Source organism: Manacus vitellinus, unplaced genomic scaffold (genome assembly GCF_001715985.3).
Source record: "Manacus vitellinus isolate BGI_N305 unplaced genomic scaffold, ASM171598v3 scaffold_14_pilon, whole genome shotgun sequence".
NCBI classification, from domain to species: domain Eukaryota; kingdom Metazoa; phylum Chordata; class Aves; order Passeriformes; family Pipridae; genus Manacus; species Manacus vitellinus.
This window is the reverse complement of record NW_021939063.1, coordinates 920,965-939,275: the sequence shown is the minus strand read 5'-3', so window position 1 is coordinate 939,275 and position 18,311 is coordinate 920,965. Positions and strand designations below refer to the sequence as shown.

Below are 18,311 nucleotides of genomic sequence, written 5' to 3'. Positions count from 1 at the left end.
TTCTGGTAAAAAGAGTGGGAAGTAGGAACTTAAAAACCTAATGGGAAGAAGCCATCAATGTGGGCAGAGGGATCTGGTTAAACAGCCAATTGCAACTGAAAACTGAAATAACAGCTCAGACAGGAAAGGGGGAATGGCTTCAGGCTTCCAGAGAGCAGGCTTGGATGGGATACTAGGAAGAAATCCTTCCCTAGGAGGGTGGGGAGGCCCTGGCACAGGTTGCCCAGAGAAGCTGTGGCTGCCCCATCCCTGGAAGTGTCCAAGGCCAGGTTGGACGGGGCTTGGAGCAACCTGGGCTGGTGGAAGGTGTCCCTGCCCATGGCAGGGGGTGGCACTGGATGGGCTTTGAGGTCCCTTCCAACCGAAACCGTGTGTCTTGGATTGGAAAAACCACCTGCCATGGGCAGGGACACTTTCTTCTATCCCACATTGCTCCAAACTCCCTCCACCCTGGCCTTGGGCACTTCCAGGGGTGGGGAAGCCACAAATTCTGTTATTTTATAAGCAGCTTTTATAAAAAGCTTTTCCCTCATCTTCAGGTGTGAGGAAAAGGAGTATTTCATGGATAAGGTCCTGACAAGACGGATTTCCAGTAACTGGGCAGCAGGAAAGGATGAGTGTGAAGACATCCTGCTCCAGGTCTATTTTGGAATCTCCTCTTTGGCCTGGCTCTGGTGTGGTGGGCACAGCAGCCACAGCTCACCCTCTCAGCAGTGGGTTGGTGAGCAGTGTTGCTCCCTTGGCTGGCACTCTGCAGACTGCAATTCCTAAGGAATTATTCCTGCAGCAGGAGCCATGTGAACGAGTGGAGTGTTCAGGGAGCACAGAGCATTGTCTGCACTGAGCAGCCCAGGTGATTATCCCCCTGTCAGCCTGGAAAGGCAAAACTCTCAGTGCTTTGTGGAGCTGCAGCTCCTCCAGGGGAAGAAGCTCTGGATGCTCTTGGCATGGATTTGGCATTCCTGGTGTTCCCACAGCAGATGGGGGGTTGCCCTGGCTGGAGCACCAGGCTCTGCTCGGGTGGGAGGATGCTCCTGGTGCCTCCAGAAGGCCACGTGAGAATTCAGGGATGGGGATGAGCTCCTCGTGTGTGTCCAGGTGAATCCCACCCTCAGCTGAGGATGGTGGCAATGAAAATAGCAAATAGGAGGGGTTTCATTTTCAGTTCAGGGCTTTCTGCTGTTTATATTGATGTACATGGGAGGTCTCCGAGAGCAAGAAGTGCCTGAGGGCTATAAAATGTAGCATAATGAATAATAATATAGTTGTATATTAACCTTTCTATGAGAGCACTGCCTCAGACACCACCTGGGTCATGATCCCATTGCTGTGGCAGCTGTATAATTTTATAAAAGTGATAACGATGATACTTAGCCAATATATATCCACTTCCCTAATAGAAGCTTTAGAGCTTCAAATCTCAGATTTGTCCAAAGTGTGGCAAGTGGAATTTCCTCTGTATATGATTTATGTCATGGATATAAAAAGTCAAATGTGACAGCAACTCAAATACCCTTTTTCACAGTTATAACCAGCAATTGTTAAGAAAAGAAAACAACTGCAAAGCACTTTTATGGCACGATGGGAGTTAATAAAATCATTTGTATAATGGTTTTTTTGCTGAGTAAGAAGGTCAAGAAAATATCTGTGTATTGTCTTAATGGCTCCATAACACCCTGTAGTGTGTGGCTTGGGCAACACCATATAATCTGCAAACAGACTTGCTGTCTTAAAATTGATCCTACCATTCAAACATAATGCTTTTATCTCAGATTTAATGCCAGTAAATGAAACTGTTTTGGGTTAAATGCTGGGAAAATTGGAAAAGTGTTTGAGGAGCTGCTGTCAACTCATTTGGTATCAATAATTGCAGGAAGGGATGGTTTGCTATCTGGATAACTAAAATTGGTATAACTGGCAGTTTTTAGTGTGGACATCCTTGGACAAATAGAAGAATAAAAATATCATAAACTGATCAAATCCCTGCTCATGTGAAGTTGGGTCAATATGTTGTATTTGCTCTCACCTGGGCTGAGAATGAAAACACTTGAGGCACGTGAGAAATGCAGCAGGTCAGTCATTTTGTGATTTAATTAAGCTTAATGATTTTCCTTGTTAAGTAACCTCTGAGCCCTTGAAGTCCAAGGTCACCAAATCTGACCTGACTCCAGCCAGCTGGGGGTGAGGCATTCCCATCTCCCCCCAGGAATTTCTGTTTTCAATCCCTTAAGCACTGCTGATCCCTCCTGTCCTGACCAAAGGGGATGGCACCCCCTGAGATAGTGGGAAACCAACCAAGAGCACTTGTCCCTTGCCTGGACTTCCCCAGCCCCTCCCCAGGGCTTGGGATCGGGGCCCTTTCCCCTTCTCCCCCCTCCATGCTCCTCCTTTTTTTTTCCTTTCAGTCTCTTTCATCACTATGGAGCTCATGTACATATTTATCCTGTGGTGGGAGATAAATGAACCCATTAGGCAGTATCATCTCTCTATGTGTAAAAATAATGATTTAATCAAATCATGGTGATTTGAAGTAATAAGAGATTCATTTTAATTTGGAAAATCTCATAAAAGAACTATCTATATCTCTTAGATGTATTTGCTGAAAAAGTAATTTGCTAAAGTATGAAATATGGAGAACATTGGGGAATCAGTAAATCTTGTCACACCAGTGAAATACTTGGCCGTGTACAGGGGTAAGAAGAGATTATTCCTACTTTTGCATTAAAGCATCCAGGTTTTTTGGCTGGGTCATCTAATTCCCTGTGAGACTCTGAACCCAGAACTCTGATATTTAGCACTCTGTGTGTAAGTTGTCTTAATGTCTTCAGTTCAGAAAGATTAAGATTAAGAACAGGCTTAAGTCAGTTGTTGCTGCAGAGAACGTTTGCCTGTGTTGCAACCTGAGTGTTTATGAATCATGTTCTTTCCAAAAGATATCTAAAATTAGAGATGCATTTGAGGTGTTCCTCTGCCTCAAACCCACGGGCACAGACGGGACCACTGGTGTTTGCAGGACTGTGGGAGGTGTAGGAATAGTCCTGCCTGGGGAGGGGTTTCAGGGCTGTGGCTGCCCCATCCCTGGGAGTGTCCAAGGCCAGGTTGGACGGGGCTTGGAGCAACCTGGGCTGGTGGAAGGTGACCCTGCCCATGGCAGGGGGTGGCACTGGATGGGCTTTAAGGTCCCTCCCAACCCAAACCAGTCTGGGATTCTTGGCCCTAAGATGTTGGGAAGGAGGGCAGTTCACCAAGGGGATGCCTTTGGAGTTCTTCCCCAGGACCTTGGCTCTGTGGGAGCAGCAGTGCTGGGACCTGCAGCACAGCCAGGGTGGAGGGGGCACAGTATTCCCACACAGGGAGGAATTCACAGAAATTTGTCCAGCTCTGAACTGTCCCATTGTCACTCACTCATCTCCTTGTCCTGATCAATAGGAAATAATGGTAAAACCTGTTCCCTCTGTAGTAGGATCCATATTCCTCCTTGTGAATGCAGAGGGATCATTAAAGCAATCAATGGGAATATTGTTATTTGTTATTAAGTCTGTAAAGGCTTAGAGTAATTCATATGGAATTTTATTACAGTTTTATCAAGACTCATTGATTTTACCTTATTAATTATAGAGCCCTTTTCCCAGAGGTCAGTGGCTTTGGCACATGGGAAAGGTTCCCTCTTTCTCTTTCTGAGCCATTTGTATGTTGTAGATCTTATGACTGAATATCCCCTTTGAAATGCTTGTTTAATTATGAGTAAAACTATTACACACAGGTTTGCAGGAAAAAAAAAGGTTTAGGTTGTATGCTCTTAAAACCTGGTGATTTTCCAAATGTTCTTCTGACCCATCTGACCATGAATATTTTCCTTAGGATATTTTATCCAAGAAATGGTGATCATGGAATGACAGACTGGTTTGGGTTGGAAGAGCCCTACTTTTGATTTAATAAACTGTATCATTTACTATGGAGGCTGCAGGTAAAATGTTAATTTGCTTTCAGCCTGTTACTGGAAGGCCCTGGTACTGATTTTCCCGGTTTGATTTTGGGAGATGAGGTAGGTTGGGATGTGATTGGTGAACAGCAGACTCAGCATTAGGAAAATACATGTTATGGTTGGGTCAGTGGCACACAAAGCTGGCAGGAGGAGATGGATTGACCCCGTTCTGGATCCCCTTTCCCCTTTTAAAACATCTGGGTTTGTGCTGTCTATTTTTATGCCCAGGGGAGGAGTGCTGTGCTCATTTACTGATGCCAGATGGTTTTCCTCCGGCTCAGTTCCATCGTGTGCTGTGCCAGCTTGTGTCACTCTGCCCACCTATGGCACTGAGGGAAGTCATTGACTACAGTGGCAGGAACTTCTTCCCTCTTTCAATGGAATATGCATTTACAGCCATTTCTGACTGCAAACCCCAAAGGACCCCTGTGATGACGCGATAGAGAGGCACAGCTGCACCATATGATTTATTTTCCTTCCTCATTGGTGTGTATCTATTCCATGCTTTTTTCCTTATAACTCTTATCTATATTAATCTTGTTTCACATTTATCTTACCCAGTTTTGTACCTGGCAGTCAGAAACAGAGTAACTTCCCTGCAAGATGCAGCTGATAAGAACATGCTCAGTGGATTTTCTTTCTCTCCAGGGCCCTCTCACGTGGACAGAGACGTGGCACGTGCTGGGTGTTGAGCGAGATACAGCCAGAGGGTTTGTTTTTCAGGCTGCAGCCCGAGCCAAACCTGAGCTCTCCCCTCTCTCCTTCCCCAGGGTTCGATGCCTATTTTACCTCCCGCACCCTGGAGAACAACAGGAGGAACGTCTGGTTTGCAGAGTACTGGGAGGAGAACTTCAACTGCAAGTTGACCATCACTGGCTCAAAGAAGGAAGACACGGACAGGAAATGCACAGGTAACTCGTCCCTTCCCCTCCTCGTGCTGCAGGGTGGGCAGCAGTGCAATAACTGGAGGAAGGAGGCGTGGCTGGGGAGGGAGGGGAAAATAAATTGCTTTTTTGTAGGTTGTAGAGAAACTGGAACAGCAGTATCAGCCTTACAGAGAAATAGAGGCTACAAGAGAAGTAGATGGAAAGAGTCAAACCTTACATTCTTTTATTTTTTCCTGTTTCAGACTGTCCATCCAGCAGGAAAAGGAATGTTTTCCATGGGACCCAGAAGTACTTTTGTTTGAGTTCAGCGTGGCTGGAGGGTGTTTTGTTAGTTTGTTTTAGATGGAGAATCTTTCACAACAATTTAGGAGGAATTTCCTGGCTGTGAGGGTGGTGAGGCCCTGGCACAGGTTGCCCAGAGAAGCTGTGGCTGCCCCTGGATCCCTGGAAGTGTCCAAGGCCAGGTTGGACGGGGCTTGGAGCAACCTGGGCTGGTGGAAGGTGTCCCTGCCCATGACAGGAGGGTTGGAATGAGATGGTTTTAAGGTCTCTTCCAACCCAAACCATTCCAGGATTCCATGTTTCTATGACTGAAATGTGTGGAGAAGCTTTGGGCAGAAGGTCCCTCCGGTGACACCCAGGGCACAGCCAGTGGTGCTGCCAGACGGGTGCCCTGCCCGGCCCTTTCCTTCCCTCTCCTTTGAATTCCTCACGGCAGCACTTGAAATGTGTTATGTTAAATGATTGCCTTGAATTTTGATCAAAGGGAATCAGTTCATAGGAGGATTTGTTTTACTTTGATTGAAAATTGATGGTAACTCCCCATCCTTCATCTCATCTGCTTTTGGTTCCAGCTCCTGGGGGGAGTGGGAGTGTCGAGCACACAAACAGTGCAGCTCCCACTGGGAACACCCTGCTCTTAAATTTGGCATTTGGAGTCTCCCCAGAAGGCTGGAATCTGACTACATTGCTCCAAGATCTTTAGGATGATTTCTGGAAGTGCCTGATGCCCCTTTCTGTTCGTGCCATGGTTCCTTACAGTTGCTCACAGACCCTGTTGTCTGATGTGTCTGTAAATGTTGTTCTTCTTTCCCTCAGTGTATTTTGGGCACAAACATCTGGTTTTGGTGACCAGCTTACCCTGTCGAGCTGAAAGGCTGCATTAGAGCTCGATATTGTCCCAAAGGGCAAGCCCTGACACCTCCCTTCCCTCCTCTCCAAACTGAAGGAAATTGGGCATCAGAAAAAGCATTAACTGTGAGTGATATTGGCAGTGTGAGAGTCAGAATGTCCCACTGCTGGGATGATATTATGACTGATGGCCATCGTTATTTTGGGATCTGATTGGTGCTTTGCACTGCAGCAAGGTGCAGCTCCGGGCCTCAGCTCTGACAGCAGCAGAGCTCCTGAGCCCGGGCAGGGGTCAGAGCTCACCTCCACACCCAAGTGTTCTCACTGTTCTCAAGCAGAAACTTGAAGGTTCATCTGCTTTTCTCCAGAAAATCCCAGGGGATCAGGTTGATGGTGTTGAGATAAAGGCTTTTGTGTGTAATGAGTTGATCTGGCTGGGGCTGGGCCGGGTGGGCTCTGTCACTGCAGGGCTGGTGTTGGATCCTGGAGTTCTTTGTCACATGACGATACAGGGATTAGTTGCAAAGAGGCCTCATTGTCCTGCTCTGCTCCTTGAAATTACAATATTTACTCTGGCATATTGTTAGTTGTCCTCAAGCTCTGGTTCTCAGCTACTTCCACATAAAGAGCTTATTTGGAGAAGCCTTCAGACTTTACCCCTCCTGTGTGTGCAGTGCCTGTACCAGGAGTGAGCACCAAGGAGTAGCTGTGATCATGTTTGTAGAGCCCTGGCTGCAGGAACTCCTGGTGGGGCTGTAGTGCCACGAGCAGAGTGGGGCTGTAGAGTCCACGAGCAGCTGCACAGGCTCTGCCCTGGAGGAGGTTTGGGTGCTGTTCTCAAAGGCAGATGTGGGCACTCAGTCAGAGACTGAGAATTGTACCTGTGGCACCGTGGACGTGTCTGTGTTCAGAGGCACCAGGTTTGTGACGGTGCTGAACACTGGAGGTGGAGATGGATGAAGAGCAGATATTTTTCTGTCAGCACTTAACCAGCTGCTGAATTCCAACTTATAATCTCTGCCTGTTTGAAACTGTGAGCGTTCCACAATCTTTAAATTAAATCTCCTCTTAATGATGACTATCACCAGGTTCCCAGAAGCACTATTGTGTGAGACCCTTTGAAAATGTGTTTAATCCTTCAGAAACTGCACCGGTGTCTGAATTCCTCTCGTGTGAGCACCGACGGGGTGAGATTTTGATGTCTGTCTGGGCACATTATATGCCACAAAAATTGTCCTGGCGATACGATTTATTCATCATAACACGTCCCCTATGGCATGTGATCACAACAATGAGTCCACACAGATCAGCTGCAGGAGGCACGTGGAGGGTGAAGAGCGATGTGTCCGCTGCTCTCCCGCACTGGGAGGTGTCGAGTGTCGCCTTCGTGGAGACGCAGGAGGTGTGACTGGGAGTTCTCAAACCTGCATTTCACTTCTGTCATCTGAAGGAGATGGGACAAGAGGAGTTCCCTCTCTCTGTGTTCTCACCACTCTGGATTTGGGCCTTTTTTTCCCTCTTGTTGTTGCAGTGTCTTTCTCTTGTGAAGATGCAGCAGGGCCCCGGCTGCTCCGTCTCTCGGGAATCAGGATGATGAGCACTTGAGACTCGAGTAGGAAGGGAGTTACATTATTTGTCATCACCTTCAAATAGGTCCTTTGGAAGCAGAAGATGCTCATGTCAATAAATTGCTGTTGTGTTTGATCCTTCTCCTGACATCCCAAGCTACTCCATTTCCAACTATGGGACAGCAGCTCTCTTGAAACCACGTTGTGTGCAGGTGTCAGCTGCTTCGCTGCTGAAGGAAATAATGCTGTTGTGTGGCTCCTGGAGATCTCCAAGTTAAAAAAAGCCAAGAAAAAGAAACAACCAGGAGCATGTAAAAAGAACAGAAGATGGTGCAAATGGGGTTTATATTTACTTTCCGTGCTTTTGATGTCTTCTGGCAGCACGGAGGGTCCCGTGGTTTCTTGATGCACCCAGCACCCGGGTTCATCAATTGGTTCTTCTCTTGCACTGAGTTTCACTCCCTGAGACCCCCCTGGTGTCCTGACCTGTCTGTGCTGGGGTTTCACTCCTGCCCCTTTGCCAGGAAGCACTCACAGCACCACCCCTGCTGCTTTTGTCTGTAGGAAGTTAATGGCTTTGGCAACTTTCCTTCTCTTCCAGGAATAATTAATAATTGAATTTCTATACTCTCATTATACAGGGGCTATTCCTGAAGCCTGTGGAAAACTTTCTGCTTAAGCTTCTTCAGCTCAGCCTAAGAGGGGGAAATATTTCCCACAATAATGTTGAAGTTGGAGTTAAAATTGTGCCCATCACTTTGGTTTGTCCCTGCCTGAAAATGGACATTTGGCCTGTTTTGCTCACTAGTTACTACAGTGGTAGGTTGATACAAACTAGAGGGAACACTCTGCTCAGGCCCTTTAATTGGGATACTTTGAATTCTTTTTATATAATCTGAAGACTATTTGACATATGTAAAACATGGCATTTGCTTTGCAGGTTCTTTGCAAGTTCAGATTTGGGTTAAACTTGTAATTGCAACAAAATGTCTTTGAAAGGTAACTCAGCCCATGTTTGGGTGAAGGACAGCACATTCCCAATTGTATGAATTCATGCATGTTTTTGGATGAGCAGCTGCATTTGACTCCACACCTGGATTTATTGTGCACAATTCTGGATGTTTAATACTCAACTAAATGGCTGTTTCAGCACAGGAAACTGTTGTTGTTTGTGGAAATTCCATTAAGATTTTAAATTTTCATACTTGGACACTGTTACATTGCTCTTGGGTTTCTTTAAGTGGGTTTTGCTCAGGTTCCTCTCAGATATTTCACTGCTAAGGCTTTTCTTCCTGCTGTGTGTTTGGCCAGCTGTGCTTCTAGAACATGCTCTGCCTTATCAGTATTGTTTGTGTGCAGCATTTCAGTCCCAGCTCCACTTCCCCTGGCACCCACTCCTGGTGCATTGCTAATTTGGTTACAGAGCTGGGCTGAAACCACTTAAAAGCATTTTCCTTGTCAGGGCTTGAAAATGTGGTAAATTCTGTAATCAATGAGAGGGGAGTGAAATAATGAAAAGGACTTGTGGAACTTCACAGTCTGGAAACTTGCTCTTTCTGCTGAATTATTTGCAGGATTTCGGTGTTTCCAGAGTAGCTGAGATTTAAAACCGAGGGGTTTTGGTAAAGAGTCTTTCAACCACAATCATGGAATCCCAGAATGTTTGGGTTGGAAGGGACCTCAAAGCCCACCCAGTGCCACCCCCTGCCATGGGCAGGGACACCTTCCACTAGCCCAGGTTGCTCCCAGCCCCATCCAACCTGGCCTTGGACACTTCCAGGGATGGGGCAGCCACAGCTTCTCTGGGCAACCTGTGCCAGGGCCTCCCCACCTCCCAGGGAAGAATTTCTTCCTAATATCTAATTTAAACCTAATCTCTGCCAGTTTACACCATTGCCCCTTGTCCTGTCACTGCAGGCCCTTGTCCAAAGTCCTTCTCCAGCTCTCCTGTAGGTTGAGCAGCTCAGACATCAGGGGTGCAGTTTGGTGAATACAGAGGGAACACAGGAAGAAGGAAATATAGATAATTATTGATGTTCATATAGGGGGGTGTCTCTTTGCTTGTATTCAAGTAAATCTCTTTTGTGGATATATTTGGACATCTGGTTCAGTGCTGGCCTTGGCAGTGCTGGGGACACAGTTGGACTTGGTGATCTTACAGGGCTTTTCCAACCTCAACAACTCCATGATTCTTTGTGTTTGTAGAATTTCTGTTCTTCTCTCTCTGTGCTTATTTGGAATTCTGGTCTGCTGCCTCTTCACTCAAAGAAGAAAAAAAAGGGATTTTTTTGGGACTCTGCCTTTTTCTCGCGAGCTGAAAACAAAACTGGAAGCCTTTGCTCACAGGCTGGGTGGAGAATGATCCAGCCTGGGGGCTGAGCCAGGACAGCACCCCTGGGCTGTCCCTGCTGGGGGGTTATTGCAGACCCTGCTCTGCTGGGAGGGAAGGTGGTGGGGCTGGTAAAGCTGCTGTTGGTTAGAGCAGGAGGGAGAGATCCAAACCTGCCAGTTGAGCAGCAGCAGGAAAATGGACTTCTTGCCTCTATTAAATCATTAGTTCTCACCGTCATTAACAGCTTGATTTCCTTTCCTCATTGGTATCAGCTAATTTAAATTCACTCAATCCTGTTTCTAATTAAGGGTATTAACAAAGGAATTTTTGCCACTCCAACACTTTGGAACATTTACTTTGATTGAACGTCTGAAATATTTGCAAGGGATGATTCCAAGGTCTGGTTCCTTGGAGCTCCTGGCAGCTCCCAGCCCTGTAGGTACTGCAGGAAGATGAGCAAGACCCATGTGAGGTTAGAAAAGTGGGATAATGCAGGTAGAACATGGGATGTGGTGTTGCCACCCTTGGAAAATAATAGCTTGTACTTGTGGTGCCTCGTGGCTGCAGCTCAGGCCACTCCCCAGCAGCAGTTCCATTCCATGAATCCCTGGTGAGATGGGTCAGTGTGATCACAGATTGCAGCTGCACAGGCTGCATCCAGCAGGTGTTACTTGGACAAGGAGCAGCAGGGAGTCAGTGGGCAATTTTGGGGGAAAGGAAATGAATCAAAGATTCCCCGTTCTCAGCCCGGGGTGTGTCGCTGCGAGCTCTGGAAACACTGTTTGGTTTGCTGCCTGATTGCAGAGCACCCAGTCACCTGTTCAGGGCACCAGAAAGGCAGGAAGGCCACCTCAGTGCCTTGGGCTAAGGCCACATCACCAGGCTGCACCTCCATCCTGAACCTGAGTGTGGGAGAACGGTTAAGGCCCGAGCCTTCCACTTCGGATATTTGGATTCACTTATTTTGTCACTGTTCTGGAGCTCTTCAGCCTGTGTGTGATTGAAGTTCTGATTTTCCATGTACAGAACCCCTCCCTGCTCTCAGTTTCTCAGGCCTTGCCCCGTGGGCTGAGCAGCTCCCAGGGTTTGTGGTTCCTGCACACCCAAGGAATGATTTCCACCCTTCCCCAGCGCTGCTTCCCCTACTGTGCCTGGGCTGGCATTAACTCCTGGATTCCTTGAGGGCTCTCCTGCTAAAATATTGTAGAGGCAGTCAGTGGGTTCTGCAGGACATTTCAGGCTCTGCAGGCCAGGGAGCAGAGGGTGATAGTTGATGCCAACACTCGGAGCTTCCCGAGGTGCTGTTAATGCCCTCGTGTTCCTCGATTCCCCAGAGCACCCCTTTGGTGGCATCTCTGAAGTGACACTTTATTCCCTCAATCTGGCTCCAACTTTCAATTAGAGTCTGGGATTTGCAGCAGAACAAACATCAGACTTTAAATACCAACTGTGCTTATTTTAAATATTTTCCCATTTCAAAGCCAGGGTTCGGGAATTTCCAGAGCCTGGAGCTTTCTCTCTCTAAGGTGGTCCCTGTAGATTAGTGCTTCAAGTTGGTGATCGTGGTAGGATTTGTTTGTCTGGATTATGTAGAACAACTTTCAAGAGGTGTCAATGGTTCTGGCAGCAATCAAAGAGGTTTGTTTATGTTTTAATTAGTAAAGCCCTAACTCAGAACGTTTTACTGTATCGATTAAAGGCAGTTTCAGTGTGCTCCTGGAGGGTTGGGTGTTTGCTCTGGGGCGGGCAGTGCCCCTCACTGTGTCCGTGTGTCCCCAGGGCAGGAGCGCATCGGGAAGGACTCCCCGTACGAGCAGGAGGGGAAGGTGCAGTTCGTCATCGACGCCGTGTACGCCATGGCCCACGCCCTGCACCACATGAGCCGCGACCTGTGCGCCGACGGCGCCGGGCTCTGCCCCGACATGGAGCACGCGGGGGGCAAGAAGCTGCTCAAGTACATCCGCAGCGTGAACTTCAATGGTGAGCACGGAGCCCCCCTCACACCCACCGGGCCTCTGCCCGCCGAAACACCACTGCCCGCTGAGACCAGAAGCCCACTGCCACCACCGAACCCACAGGCCACCCCCAAACCCACAGCCACCACGAACCCACTGCCAACCGCCGGGGACCCACAGGCCACCCCGACTCCACAGGCCACCCCAAACCCACTGCCACCCCAAAACCCACAGCCACCACGAACCCACAGCCACCCAACCCACAGGCCACTCCGACCCACAACCACCCCGACCCCACAGCCACCGACCCACAGCCACCCGACCCCACAGCCACCCTGACCCCACAAGCCACCCCGACCCCACAGCCGCCCTGACCCCACAGCCACCCTGACCCCACAGCCACCCTGACCCCCACGGCCTCCTCAGTTCATTCCACGTCGTGTGTTTTTGTGTTCAACCCAAATCAAGGCTTTTTTACTGTTGTGGCACAAGACCATGTTTGTTTAGCATCTGTTTGAAAATACCATGTTTTAGCCAAGGCAATAAGGCTGCTGCTGCCCAGAGACAGGAATGACTGCTGCTGGTTTAGCACCCCTTCCAGAAGCCTGATTTCCAACGGGAGGAATCACTGGGGAAAAGCCTGAGCTTGTCTCTGGCTCAGTGTGGTTCCTGAAGCCCTAGAAGGTTGTTACCATCACACGTCAGTTTGTTGTCTTTCCACTGTTTCCTGTACATGGAGAAAATTAACTGGCTGAAATCCTGGTACCCAAAGCCCACCTTAGGTGTGTGCTCAGGGGAAGGCAGAGCAGAGCTGAAGGGAAGCCAGGTCCACCTGGGAAGCCAGAACTGTGTGAGTGAACAGAGTAGTTACTCCAGCCTTCATCGCTCTAGTAAGATTTCAGAGGAGATGAACCATCCTGACAGCACTTTACCTCTTCCTCCCTTATCACTTTATCCCCCTGTGCTGCCCAGGAGTGGCCACACTGGTTGCAGCACCAACCCCCTGTTCCAGGCAGCACAACGGGCTGTCATGTACTTCCCCTGCATTGCACTGTATAAATCAGGCCTAAATATTAACACAGTTTCCTTGCCTCTGTATGTTTTCCTGTAATTTTATTAGTTTCATTAACGAACACCCACTTGCCACCAGCTCCGAGGCCCCGGAGCGGGTCGTTTCCAGCAGGGAATGGTATTTCTCCTTCATAAACCTGCTAATGGACTTCCCAGGAGGTCTGGCTGCTCTCACTCTGGCTCTGCAGGAGATAGAGAGCTGAGATTTAACCAGGAGCCAGAAGGTAGACCTCCAAATCCATATTTAAAACAGATTTAGGAAAGTACTGAGAAAAATATCCTTTTGAAGTGTGGGAGGCAGGGCTGCTGCTGCCTGGGGAGGAGGGTTTGCATAAGCTGCACGCCCTCGTTGGGCATCACAGCCAGACCTCCCCTCCCACCATCTCCTAATAAATATTTTTATTAATAAACTTAACAAAACCCACACAGAGCCAATAGAACCCGAGAGCTTTAAAGGGGGGAACACAGATGCTATTCTGTGGTCAAGCTTGGTCTGTTGTGCCAAGGATATTTTTCATTCCTGTATAAATCATCTTATAAAGAGCAAGGTGAACATGAGGAGATTTTAATTCCTTTCCTTGAAGGGATGTTAACTACAGCCAGGAGCAAGTTTGGAGATGAATGATCCGAGGAGGTCTGCAGAGTTCTCTTGCCTCATTTGGGAAGGTTAATTGTGAAGGACAGAGCTCCTGTGGCAGCACAGCCTCCATGTGCAGGACCACACCTGGGCATTGCAGTGCTGGAAGGACGGGGTTGTCTCTGGATATTTCTTGCATATAAAGATGCTGAACATTCATCTCATCATTTCAACAGAGCTGAGACGTTATTTATGAGGAACTGGGTGTCCAGTTAATGTTGTCTGGTGTCCAGCTCCAAGAACTGGTTATCCCTGTGGATAACATGTTGGAGCTCCTGGGACAGGGGTGATGGTGCCCCTGTGTCCCTCGGCCATTGTGTCATGGCTGGGAGGGCTGGCACAGAGGAGGGGGCAGCTGGGCTTTGTCAGCTCCCTGGGTTTAGTCTTGGTCTTAACCTGCCCTTCTGAGTCACCAGTGCAGGGGTCCAACTCCTCAGGAAGGTTGGGACTTGGAAAGCAAATTTATTCTGTGTGTAAAATCCTGTTCTCCCAGTTTTCCACCTGAGTTTGTGGTAAGAACAGAAAGTGGAGCAGTGGGAGCGCTTTGTCCAGGCTGTGTGAGGAGAGAAAAAGCGTAGCCTGTTTTCAAGCACCCTGAGCCTGAGATCCTCTCTGCGTGTAATGGATCTCCTTGGCACTGTGCAGTTGAGATCATCCTGCCTGTGCCTGCTTTGGAGTCTTTTCTCCCTTGCAAAGGTAATGCAGGAAGAGCTGAAGCCACGCTTTGATGGAGAGAGGCTGGATTTGTGTGAGGAGCTCAGTGTGCATTTTGCTGTTGTCACACTACCTCGAGAACAAAGGGCCCAAAATATGGAAAACTTCAAACCTCAGGCATTCAAGCAGAGAGAGTCTGAAAGTATCAAAGAGTAATTGTATTTTTGCCAGTGAAAAGCTGAAGATGCTGTTCATAGGAGCCCTTTGGGTCTTCAAACTGCTGTGAACATGAACTGAGTGATAAACACCTTGGCTGGTGACACCTGTGTAGCACCCTGTCCTCCTCTCATTAATCACTTTCTCATCTTGCAATGATTAAGAGATTGAAATCCTGCAACTTCAGCCAGACTGTGTCTGGTCTTGAATGCTTCCTGCAGATGTACCCCTGTGTCTGTGTGGGGACAAGGCAGCTCGTTTGCTGAGAGTTGAAGGGAATTGTCATGGCCTCTGCATGGGCAGGAAGCTGCAGCCTCAAGGCTGACACTCCTGAAGCGCTTGCTGGGGCTGAGCAAAATTCTGGGAAATCTTAACAGAAAGAAAATAAATTCTAGATGATCAAAAACCAGTGAAACAACCACGTGTTTTCAAGATTAGAAGACCAAGAAGTCAAAGAACAAGTAGGGTCATTTGTGAAAACCCTGGTTCCCCTCTGCAATGAGGTTTTCCTACAACACATTGTATTATTTTCATTGTTTCATCAAAGCAGCCTGAGCTGCGTGTGGAGGCTGGAATGCTGCAGGGATCAAAGCAGGGCTGCTGGGTCCCCACAGGCAGGAGGCACAAAAGGAGAGCAGAGCCTGTACCTGGCCTGGGGTTAAGGAGGGCTTGCACTTCCTAAGCAGATCTGTGGCTGGGAGTCCAATTACTCCAACTTCAAAGTCAGGAGAGGGGACACTTGTGCCTGACTCCTGACTCGGGGTTACCAGTCCTTCCCATTCCCTTTGGATACTTGACTTCCCAACAGATCCCAGGCTTCTCATGGCTTTTCTCTGTATAATTTTAGCAGTCAAATGGTGAAGTCCCTGCAAACAGCAGCAGGTGTTCCCTGCTCACTGCCCAGCCCCTGTGCCCATGTCCCTCGGGGGGCTCTGGACCATCAGACTGTGCTGGGCCAAACCTGCAGCCCTGGCACACCCAAGGGCATCCTTAGGGATTGTTTGGAATGGCTTAGCCAGGAGGGCTCTGGGTGACATTCCCAGGAAGGTGAGTCCAGGAGTGCTCTTGGCTGCTTCCCCTCAGGTTTTGTCTCATCACCCTTGACTCTGGGTGGCCTGGACAATGGAGCTCATTCTCCATGTGCCTCCTGACCAGCAGACACCGACCCTGCTTCGTGTCCTGGGACCTTGTCAGGATGTGGGGAATCCACAAATGTCTCTGTTGCATTTTGGGAGCCTCACTTGAGCTCCTGCCATTTCAATTGTACCTTTTTTGTCAGCTCTGACAAAACCAAGCCTAACTGATAATACCAGCCTTAAGAGTTGTGATTAGCTAAATCCCATTTACCTCTTGTGCTGACTTTCCCAGGGAGCCAAGGAATTACAGCCATAGCTTCTGATTCACTCTAAGTGTTTTCACTCTAAATGCATTCTGGCTACATGAATCTGTAATGACAATTAAATATCTGCCTGGTGCTCATAAGGAACCAGTGAGCAGAGATTTCAGTGCAAGATTTTCTGTACCAGCCTTTGAACTGAATTTGTTCTGATGTCAGAGGATTGTAGGAGAGACAGGAAACCATTTACCAGGGCTAGAATGGAGACTGTGCTAATTCACTCCCCCAAACGTTTTTTTCACTCACTGGAATTCAATGAAGAATGGGAATCATGAAGAAAACAGTAATCTTAAAGTTCAATGCTACAACAGGAGAGATTTTTCATTGCTTTAGGGAAAAGAAGTTACGCAGGAGGAGGAAGCTTTGAATATAGATATGCTGGAGGATTGTCATAATCTTCAATCTTGACACAATATTGCTCTTCCCTACTGAAACCTATTTTAATATGTCTTGAAATAAATGTCACCCTTGAAGGTTGCTCCTGGAGATCTGAGGAAATGCAGCACTGCTTTGAATTTTCATCTCAGAAAAGGTTCACATCTAATGCCATGGTAATTAAAATGCAGATGTCATGGTGAGAACTCTCTTGAGGCTCAGGGATCTGAGAACTCTCCCGAGGATCAGGGATGGTCTGTCCCAGGGCTCAGACATCTCTGCACCCCCAGGCTTTGCTCAGCACCAGGCACAGAGGGAGGGCCGGGGCTTTCCTTGTCTTGTCCCTGGTCCTGCACCTCCTGACCCATGTTCATCACCTGAGTCCACAGCAAATGAAGTCAATTCAGGATCCTGCTCTGCTCCCACTGAGACACCTCTGTGTCAGTGTCAGAGAGCCTAAATAAGGGAGTACACAAGGAACAGTCTTCCTAAAGCTTAGTCTGTTCTGTTCCATCCCAAGCACACGGTGATTGCGGGAATGAGAACATACTGTGGAGGAGGAAGCTATTTCTGGATGCCAGTCAAGACTCACCAGACCTGGGCTGACTCCTGACAGCACTATCTCACAGAAGCAGATGGAACATTTTCTGGGAGGGGGTGAAAAGCAGCATTTAGAGGCTCCATTCACAGGAGTGATTTTCACTGAAGAACTCCCTGAGGAAAGAGAGATGGGAGGGAGGCTGGAGGGCAGCAAGAAAAGCCTTCTGATATTTCTTATGTTGGGCAAAGCTAGAGTGAGGTAAGGCTCATCTAGTTTGCTCTGTTTATTTTTAGGCAGCTGGTTTAAGCAGTGAGAGCTGATCTCTGGGAGAGGGCTGGGGTGATGCCAGTGTCCTGAAGTGTCCTGTTAAATGGCCGGGCTGGCGGATGACCTTTGCCTGAAACACGTTTCCAGTCTCAATACTCTCAACCGTGACTAAATAAAGCAGATCTCGTAAAGACTTGGTGTTGGTTGGTTGGATTTTGTCTTGTTTCCTTCCCCCAGGCAGTGCTGGCACTCCAGTGATGTTCAACAAGAACGGGGACGCCCCGGGGCGCTACGACATCTTCCAGTTCCACAGCACCAACACCAGCACCCCGGGCTACCGCCTCGTGGGCCAGTGGACAGATGACCTCCAGCTCAACGTGAGTCTGCCTTAGTCCCTCCTTGCTCCTTTTTGTCAGCCATAGTCACTAAATGCCTTTTTTCATCCTGAAAAACTTAGGAGGGATCTTCACTGTTTCTTCACAGCAGCATCACGGGGTTTTGTCGCACATTATCTTGTTCTAGTCTGTCCTGCAACCTTCTCCCTGTACCCTGAGTACCAAAGCTCCTCAGACTAATAGAGGCATTAGGGGATCATGCAAATTTTATTACTTTTGTGTGTCTGAAGTCCCCAGTTGCCAACTTGGAAAATGAAGCCATAATTTGTTGTAGTTCGAAACCACAGGGCTTTCATTTGCAGATGCTCTTCAGTTTTTCCCGTTTTTGGAAAGCTGAAACTCAATGTTGTTGGAGTGACTCACTTTTCCGGTGGTACTTTCAATCCATATGGATGAGATGGCCTTTCTGTGATGATGCCTAAAGGAAAACAAGCACGTAGGAGCAGGGGATCAAAGATACTTTGATGTTTTCCAGATGAAAAAAATAGGAGTGGTGGGTGGGAAAGCTGGAGACTCCGTGTCAGCCTCAGCCACACAGAGCTGGTCTGTGACCTGCCTCGAGAGCTGGGTTCGTGGTTCCTGATTGACTCTGTGCAAGTTGCTTGAGCCTGGAGTTGGTGGAGAAGTGGTGCCAGTTTAACCTTAGAGCTGTTGGCTCCTTGTGGGGTGTCAGGAACACCCACAGCCAGTGTCTGCAGCTCAGTTTGGCTCTTCAGCAACAGAGCCTCAATAGGGGCAAGGTTATTCCTGAAGTGTTTATTTGTTGAAGGAGGTTCTCCTCTCTCAGTCGAGGTTCCATCCAGGGATGCTTGGTATGTTATGGCTCCTTTTCTGCCTCTACTGCCAGATTTCCTTTGCAAACAGGGTGCAGGGTGACAGGGAGGGCTGTGTGACCATGGCC

The 18,311-nt window shown here is 48.3% G+C and overlaps 1 protein-coding gene across 5 annotated transcripts in view; it reads left to right on the top strand.

The window, feature by feature from the left end:
• Nucleotides 1–18,311, top strand: part of GRM7 (glutamate metabotropic receptor 7) — a 241,955-nt gene that overhangs the window by 162,204 nt on the left and 61,440 nt on the right. For all 5 annotated transcript variants that reach the window (XM_029958222.1, XM_029958223.1, XM_029958219.1 and 2 more), the window contains 3 exons: nt 4,756–4,896; nt 11,683–11,883; nt 17,253–17,392. In XM_029958222.1, the coding sequence (XP_029814082.1) occupies nt 4,756–4,896; nt 11,683–11,883; nt 17,253–17,392 (482 nt within the window). The remainder of the gene's footprint in view (nt 1–4,755; nt 4,897–11,682; nt 11,884–17,252; nt 17,393–18,311) is intronic.